This window comes from Benincasa hispida, chromosome 12 (assembly GCF_009727055.1).
Source record: "Benincasa hispida cultivar B227 chromosome 12, ASM972705v1, whole genome shotgun sequence".
NCBI lineage: Eukaryota > Viridiplantae > Streptophyta > Magnoliopsida > Cucurbitales > Cucurbitaceae > Benincasa > Benincasa hispida.
Window position 1 is genome coordinate 48,750,712 of NC_052360.1, and position 9,039 is coordinate 48,759,750.

Here is a 9,039-nt window from a genome sequence, read left to right on the forward strand (position 1 = left end):
GGTTCAACTGTTCTCCTAAGAATGCTAAGAAATCTGCTGCTCAAATCCTTAAACAAGTAATTGGGTTGTAAAAGGTAACATTAAATCACAATAATGCAACACATTTAGTCGCCCAAAATGACTGTCCTAGTTCTTTTCTGTCCACATCTGGAAAACTTAGCGCCTAAATTATAGACAATATCCGGATTTTACATTTTATTTCAAAAGTTATAATTTTACCCTCGACTTTTCATAAACATTTCAACACTAACTTTGAAGTAGAAATCCATTAAAAAAAAATTACCAACAATTCGGACCCGAAACGATGTGGCGATAACCTAGAATGGTATGATAATCCAAATTTTCCTTCTAGATCACCGCTATACTAGTCTAGATCCTAATTTTCACCTAAAATTTTAGTGGATTTTGGAATGTTTAAGAAACTTTTGAAAATACAAACATATTTTTAAAACAAAAGGCAAAGTTTTAGAGTGCTTTTTATAATTTAACCAAACTTATTGGATGCGACTCCTCCCCCAACCATTAGATGTATGGTCAAAACACGAGGCATATAAAACCATCAACCATACCGTTTCAAGGAGTTCCTCAAACTGGACATCAATTGCAACATTTTCTGTTCCATACTTCAGACCAAGAATCTAGTAAGAGTGTTAAAAAAATAAATGATTATTATTATTATGACACAAGATTGTCTATATAAACACTTTCATACAGAATGTAGAAGCTGCCGAGAGAATAAACTTATCTAGGCTCTGACCGACTGCCATGTGTTATCTTCACCATTAACTACCGAACTCTAAAAACATGCTTTCCCCAAACCTACCCTCAGTATTTTACCCTATTAACTGTCGGAGAGGTTTGAGGCAGCACATGAACAACATCGCTTTGCAAAGACAACTTTATAAGGGCTAATTAAAAAAGAAGGGAAAAAAAGAGCATTAGCATGCACAATTGAAAACAGAATCACCAAAACACTTAGCTTTTGTAGCGATTCTTCTGACACCGGTTTCATGGTTAAAAAACTTTGTGTTGGAAGAGGAAACATGGATTCTGTCCATTACATTGATTTTTGGGGCTTCGAGTATCGCCTTTGGTAGGGATAATGCCCATTGCATTCCCCAGATAGACAGTGGTCTCATATATATGAGGGATCTGTAGTGCCCATCCATGGACCAAGCCTCAGGAGTCTGGAACCAGTACCTGTGGAGCAGTGGAGAGGGAAATAAGATCAAATGAATTGAATTTGGAAGAAGAATAACGGGAAGATATCATATTATGATACAAACACGTTGTCATGTCGCAGCTTGTAAAGTAGATATTGTATTATGCTTAGTTACAAAGTAGATTGTTTCAACGAATTAGTAGAAACAGGGGGGCACATATAGTAAGGGCAATCTGTAGTGCAATCACTTTGGACAAAAGAGAGGAAAAAGATAACAGTAGCAACAGGTTAGGATGAGTTTTTACTTACCCAAATCCCTCTTCTGACCACCCAGCAAGGAAGATACCCTCTGCCGTTCTAAATGCTTCCTCCTCCATACCAGCAAGGATCATCGTAGCTGCAACACCATAGGTAACACCAGTCCATATTTCACGCGACTGCATGCAGGTCTCATCCACCTTTCCATTCGGATGCATCCCATTTACAGCCCCCATCCTACCTCCTCTAACTTTCATCACATTGAAATCGTAGATTTTTCTTAGGGCACTTTTGATTTTGAAGTCATCAAACAGAGGAGGCAAACCAGAAGATGCTGTATACCATTGCCCTGCTAGTTGATCAGCTTGTATTGATTTACTATTACTACTTGATCCACTGTCATAGTTGAAATAAGAACCATTCCACAGTTTTGCTTCCAAAACCGGTCTGGCTTTTAGAAATTTACTCTTGCAAGTTTCGGCAAAATCTCGGTCGCCCAGCTCATGGGCCATTGCTGCTGCAGCTTGCAAAGCAGCAACCCATAGACAGCCACAGTATGCACTAATACCATGAACAGTCCAAGTATCATAGGTCTGGTCCGGAAATCCATCATTCTCAATAACACCATCACCATCTCTATCAAATTGTTCCAGGTACTCTATTGCAGCACGAACAGAGGGCCAAACATCAACTCCAAATGACATGTCCCGGGTTGCAGCAAAATCTCTATAAACCTGAAGCACAAACTTCGTGTTCAGATCCTTCCACCGGCTTGTATCGTGGATATTGTAAGCATTCATTTCATTCCAAGGATCATGTGTCCCAAGGTCATGTGGAACAGCGCCCCTCACTTTACGGATTCCATATTTTCCATCAGCAAGAAACTTCACTTTTCTTCCGTCCTCTGATAAGACTGCTTTGGCAAAGTCCCGTTGAATATTGAGCTCAATCTTGGGAAATAGCTCAAGAAGGGCATAGGAAGCATAAAAATGCACATCATATGTGCACCACATTACATATTCTACTCCTTCCAAGTAAAGAAACCTACCAACATCTTCGTCAGGATTTCCTGGCTCCAATACTTTGTATGTTTGATAAGAGCGGTCAGTATAGCCCCTTTTCAATGGAACCATCAACTCATCCTCACTTGCATGGGAACTGGAAGTAGAATTTTCATCATCAAATTCAACGCCAGCAAACCCATCAAGAGTAGTGGTGGTCGTAGTCCTGGAGACTTCTTCTCCCCTGCCACTAACTTTAGCTTCTGTAGCTTTTACATCACCATCTTTTATTCTAGCTAGTTCATCTTGATCATTCCGCACTTTTTTACCCACGAAGGAAGAATCTGTAGATACCATAGAAATAACATTTGTTATATAGTAAACATAAGAAAGATAAATAGTTGAATATTCAAAATCCACAAAGTTCATTTTAATGTAGCTTAGTACCAATCCAAACTGTGCCACCAGCAACCAGAAAGTAAAGCTCGTTAAACAATGTGAACTTATACCTGCAGAAAATAGATGTTGCACATAAGACATAGAAAAGTGAATCACATTAAAAAAGTGTCTCATGCCCTTGGAACAATAGGGGAGACACTAGACACACAGTATTAGTGTTAAGAATGCTCTGGTACAGTTCTATAAGAATTCATGGTTTCTTAAAATTAAGATGGTTTCTACTTTAATTTTGTACATTTAAAAAAATTAAGCCATGCTTGATTAAATTTGGATAACATGGCTACTCCACTATGAATGACATAATCGTTGCCATAAAATGTTATTTTCAATGGTCTAGACACGTCAACTAAAAGTCAACAGAAATCAGACACTTTTACCAAACAACAAACTTCATCTGTTCCAAGAATGACCTTACGTTGTTCACAACATGTCTATGATATGATTGGGTTCTTGAGATTCTAAAATCATGAATTAGAAAGCGTGTTCGTGTTTGAATGAGTTCCTCTCCTAAGGAATCAAGCAAGAAGAAACAAACTCCACAAAAGATTCATACGATTAAGAATGTTGGGACAAATATTACCATTCAGGTAGCCTTTCATCCATGAGGACAGGCCTCTGCCATTTCTCAATCTCATCTTCCCATCTTTTATAATCTGTCATTGATTTAAGAAGGGTATTAGATATACAATTTTTAAGTCATCCTGTTTGATTGAACATAATGAATTGGTAGAATATGTAAAGTATATGGTTTAGAAGTATGTCAAGAGAATGAAGATGTACAGGCCATCCTAATCAGAACATTGTTCTAAAGTTTGTCCAATCAAGAACAATATAAGTCAGAGATGCTAACTTGTAAGTGCATCATGTGCCAAAGTCTGAGCAGCCTTTTCAGAAGTACCATAGAACTTCGTGTACCTCCTGAAACACACACAGCAAGATTAGACTTTATGTCTTCCAACATTGACCGAACATAATTATACATAACACATTTTTTCGTGATAGTGTATATTTTCTTCATTTATCATAATAAGTTCTTGTCCACAGAGCCTATACATGAGCATTATGCACGAGGTATGAGCATACACAAGGTATGAAGATGATCAAAAGAGTTCAATGGAATCAGCAGAAATATGCCAGACATTTTTGGTGACTATTCTTAACCAAACCAAAGATTCTATTAAATAATAAACCAAACAGTTATATTTGAAAAGAAAACATAAAGTAAATAATTTAATATCTTTAGAACAGACATCTTCCTAATTATTACCGAATATGAACTTCCCTTTTTGTATAGTTCATTCGCCTTAATGAATTCTTGGTTTATGATTCATTATAAAAATAAAATAAAAATAAAATACCTATGATATGAGAATCCCTTCAAAAATTTCACTTTTGGAGATGACCATGAAAGAGAAAATGCGACAGTGCATTTTCCATGAGGTTCTACCCATGCAGAGGCTGCAACTGCAGCACAAAGTGTCTCTCCAGGTGAGGAAGGCATGCTTGGTCCCGAATTGAAGTTATCACGATCAAATTGCCCATCCTTTCAACAATAGAAGGTTCTTTTAATTGTATTATATTTATATTGAAGAGCACGAGAACACGATAAAAAGTCAGAAACAACAACTGAGCATGCTTTTGCTCATTACCACACATGACTATAGACAGAATAAGTTCCTTACCTGCACCATTTTATTCCACATGCCCTTCGCTGTGATGCAACTTCCTTCAGATAGTCCAAAAGATGGTAAAACTGTCACACTAACATTTTGCGTCTCACATGCAGCTATGGCAAAGGTAACTGGAGGATTCCCCTTAGCAGTCCTGAAACAATTGAACAAATCTTTTAAGTTCTTTTTAGGCCTAATATACCCACAAGCAGACAGACAAGGAACAAAAGTCCGCAACTAAGTTGAACAATATAAGAAACAGAATTGGACAACTAGATCCAACAATTTGTCGGGACACTTTATCTTGGTCACTCCTGCAGTATAGATACTTGTGCAAGGCGAGGTTGTCTTAAGTCATCAACAATAGCTTTCCACAATCTTCATGAATAAAAGTCACTGCTGTAGATGCCTACTTCACTTACATCAATCAACTTAAAATCTATTTCAAGAAGTCCGTTGATCAAGAAACTTAAGTTAGCACACCAACCACAATCTTCATTTGCATTTTCAATACACCCAACCCCCCCCCCCCCCCCCCCCCCCCCCAAAATTCAAATGCATGGGATTGATGAACCAAGAAATTTGCAAACCAACCGCAAAATAGAGTAAAAGGATTGGTGACTTGCTTGTGATGTAGAAGCACTCCAGAAACTCCATCTTCGTCTCTATTGAAGAAAATGAATTCAGATATCAGACATTGGGGAGGGTGAAAGAAAGAAAGAAAAAGATTACAAATTATTTGACTTTGTACTCACATAAATGGCTCATTCACATGATCGCCAGATAAATGTGAGATGCCTCCTATTGAATTCTGCAGATACAAGATATTTGCTCATCATCTAAGGAAGCATAGGAAGTAACATTACTTTAGTGATAAAGAAAAATCCTTACCGCCCAAGTAAAAAGAAGGCTCACTTTCGCCCTTTCTCGTCCCGTATTTACCAACTAAAAGAATAAATACATAAGTGAATATCAAGTAGAAGGGACAAATCCCAAGTAAATTTAATTGTCAAAAAGTTAAAAGTAATAAATAAATTGACCACCATACTTGAGAAGTAAAGCTTATTGACTAAATGCTTCAGTGCTTAAACAAGGTAACATAGAAAACACAACAAATGTAAAATAAAGCATCGTTTCTTACTACTAAAATCAAAGAACTAAAGAGATAAAAAAAAAAAAATTGTTAAAAAACTATTTCATGCAACATAAAACCACCAACAAAAAAATTCCAAAAGTAAGAGTATTAAGCAAGACTGTAGGAATCAAATCAAATAGTATCAGTTGCCTTTTGGACGTGCCTTGTATGAATGCGGCATTTAATTAATGGAATCGTGTTATGAACAATATCAATTCCAAAGGCCAGTTTGTAGAATAACACTCAAATGCAACATTTAACGTTGAGTTTGCCTTCTCATACAAGAGGTTTTTAGTACTTTTGGTTGCTCAACGAACTAAAAATAATTTCATTTATAACTAGAAGCATAACTTTTTGAAAGAACTGCAAAAGATTAGTACTAAGAGAACATACTGTATATACAAAAACAGCTGTGGGAAGACTGCTATCTCGATAATTATGTGGGATAAATGGTGATATTTGCCTACATGAAACTTTAAGTTCTGGATCTGGCTCACCTGAAAAAAAAAAAAGTGATATTAATCAGTGATAGAGACAGCAGAGACTCAAAGCTAAGCCAAAAAACAGAACAGAATGATACCGTCATATACTGTCCATGCCCTAGGGAACAAAGCATGATATGTGGAATGCTGACCATCAAGATTCCATCCCCATGATGATATCCCCGAGTCTCCAGCTTTCCTACGATAGTGAATAATGTTCAAATTCTACCGCAACTTTGATTAGAAGGCAAAAATTGGCTAAAACTAGAAGCAACTGGTTCCATAATTTGCCAACACAGATCCCGTGTATGGATCTTAATGTTAGTACTAATTGAAAGAGAACACAAGGCTTGCTTAGATTATTTTAGAGCTAAAGAGTTCAAAGATTTTGCCTAGCCCTATAACACCAACAGCCTATGGCCTCAAAGTGTTCATTAATTTCAATACAAAACATTGAAACTAGCCTCCAGGTAACTAGATGAATCACAGTCAGCTCTTCTTTGAGGATCTTGGAAGAATAACTAGTATTTGAATGTGTTAAATGATGTGGATTAAGAGATTGGCATGCATGGTTAGATTGAGCTGTTAAAAAGATGCTGCTGGGAGTCAAGCATTTAACATAAACAAATTTTCAAAAAATGAGATTTCATAAGCCGATTGCCTCACCCTAAGCCTTCGTGTTGACCAGGAGCCAAGACAGACGCATATTTTTTACTTCCTCCATCTCTAGAGATAAAAATCTGCAGACACATCAGAGCATATTAACCACATTGAAAATAAATACATGTTTTGACCATAGATAGTTGATAGAGTAAAGGAAACAATATTTATACAGGAATATTCCCATTCTTATATTTATTTTTATATGTTTTCTTAAATACACTTCATACATCTTTAACAAATATCCTAGAAGATAGTTCAAAGGCAGGGCTTTACAGAAAATTGATTGGCCATGACAGGAGAAGCTTCACATGTACCAGGAATAATTTGCCATTGTCTGAACTCGCCCCTAAACCCTCTGGATATACTGCCACTTCTGTATAACATTTAAAGAAATCCCCAAGAGATTAAGAATGTATTATGGAACATTGAACTTACTATCATGTATCATGCCTATAGATCCAAAACATACCCCATTCCTCCAAGTGGAACCCCTTGAGATGCTGAAGGTTTGCAACTTTCTCTGGTGAATGGATCAATAGGTGCTTTCTGCACAAATCAAAATTTGTTCTCGGTTTCAGAGTCTTAAACTAATCCTCAAGGGAAATGGGTATTAAAAATATAAAAGTCACGATTACAATAAAAATTTAACGTCAATCATCCAGAGATGTCGAAAAGAAACTGTTTTTTAAGTTATAGGAGATTACCCTTCCTTGGGATGCCTCTTCCCTTACGTAGGACCACAAGCGAATACCAAGTCGAACCTATAGCAGTAAAATTCCACATCACTCAAACCATTCAAGAAGATATTGATGAGACATGATATCTCCCGCACAACAAAAAATGTCGAGACCACATCACTTACCATTTTAATCGCCTCAACAAATGTGACACTAAATTCTTTAAGAAGATTCGCATGGCCATTCAATTTCCTTCTCCAGGCTTGTTCCGGTGGTGAAGCACTATCAAAATCGAACTACAAGAAAAGAAGATCAGATATGAAAAACATTGAAACCACATACGAGTTTTAACAGATATTCATGACGGTTTCAAGGAAACGTTGCCGAGACTGAAGATTTCACAATATAAAAAAAAAAAACCAATAAGCTTACCAGCTGCAAAGTCGACTTGCTGATATACTCTTCCGGTGGCCATGAGTTCTTTCTACAGTGAAACAAATTTCCACTAACCATGTTGAGAAATACAAATCAATTGCAGATGAGAAGCGGAGATACAGCCCAAAACAAACACAGAGCTCCAAATATAAAATGCCGTAGCTAGCGTAAACGAAATTCCTCCCGAAATCAAAACCTTCTTCCAAGGCAATTGAAGCCACGGAGCTACCTTCAGCTCCAATCAAGAGCGAGAAAAACGACAAGTACCAGCTCCAAATCGGAATGTACAACAAACGCCAAATCAAAAACCAAGCCAAAGCAAACCACTACGTTAATTCAAAATTAAAAAACAATTCTCATTCCCTACCCTACCAAGCTCCACACCTCCAAATCCAAATCCAAAAAATATCCAAGGACTACTGTCCGATCCAGTACGAACACAAACAACAAACAACACGCCGTTCAAGAATTGATTTCCAGTCCACTTTATTAACAAAATAGAACCGAAACGCTCGGGATTCGCGTCAAATTAAGCTTCGGAAAGAAAAAAATCCAAAAAAATTAAAAAAGAGTTAAAAAAGAATACACAAGGCTTGAATTGATTGGATAGAGAGCGAGATACTAGGGAGCAGCGTGGCACATCGCCGGCGAGCCACCTGTCAACTGGATTTCATCTCCGGCTGCTTGATCGCCTAGTGGTGTACAAATCCGGTTGAGAATTGGAATATGAACAGAGCAGCTCTTTTGATATTCTACTCTTCTGAAATACTTTATCGCGTTTGCTTCTTCTGGCTTTATTTTTTGGGGGAAGAAGATGATGATGGAAGTGAATTCGTGATAGAAAAAATAAATGAAAAAGGAAAAATTGTAAGTCGGCATCGGCTATTATTATTTTTATTTGTTTTTATTATCGCATTTGTTCGCTTTTTTATTTTTCATTTTTTTATTGAGTTTTATCGTATTTGTTCGTTGTTTACTTGTTTAACGATCTAATTTATCATTATTATCTTCCAAAACTATGTACGGTTCTTTTTTTGGATAAGTTAGAGGCTAAGGCTAAATTTTTAAAAACCCTTTTTGGAAATGTTTCTTAACAA

At 36.8% G+C, this 9,039-nt stretch overlaps 1 protein-coding gene across 1 annotated transcript; it reads right to left on the reverse strand.

Moving 5' to 3' along the window:
• Positions 1-646: 646 nt before the first annotated feature.
• LOC120092947 (non-lysosomal glucosylceramidase) lies at positions 647-8,806 on the reverse strand. Its single transcript, XM_039051207.1, has 18 exons — positions 7,940-8,806; positions 7,693-7,803; positions 7,535-7,591; positions 7,300-7,376; positions 7,104-7,203; positions 6,834-6,907; positions 6,266-6,366; positions 6,079-6,182; positions 5,442-5,495; positions 5,306-5,361; positions 5,177-5,215; positions 4,563-4,704; positions 4,239-4,423; positions 3,731-3,798; positions 3,461-3,533; positions 2,869-2,930; positions 1,472-2,765; positions 647-1,200 (listed from the first exon to the last, which is right to left on the reverse strand). The coding sequence occupies exons 1-18, from the start codon at positions 8,018-8,020 to the stop codon at positions 939-941; spliced, it is 2,940 nt and encodes a 979-aa protein (XP_038907135.1). The 5' UTR covers positions 8,021-8,806; the 3' UTR covers positions 647-938.
• Between the last annotated feature and the right edge of the window lie 233 nt (positions 8,807-9,039).

What these genes read in the sequence shown, in the direction of transcription:
- LOC120092947 (XM_039051207.1), bottom strand. Translation starts at nt 8,020, where the DNA reads ATGGTTAGTGGAAATTTGTTTCACTGTAGAAAGAACTCATGGCCACCG. An exon ending in GGCACATGATGCACTTACAA is followed by an intron (nt 3,534 to 3,730) that starts GTTAGCATCTCT and finishes AATCAATGACAG; the next exon opens with ATTATAAAAGATGGGAAGAT. An exon ending in TGGTCAGAAGAGGGATTTGG is followed by an intron (nt 1,201 to 1,471) that starts GTAAGTAAAAAC and finishes ACTGCTCCACAG; the next exon opens with GTACTGGTTCCAGACTCCTG.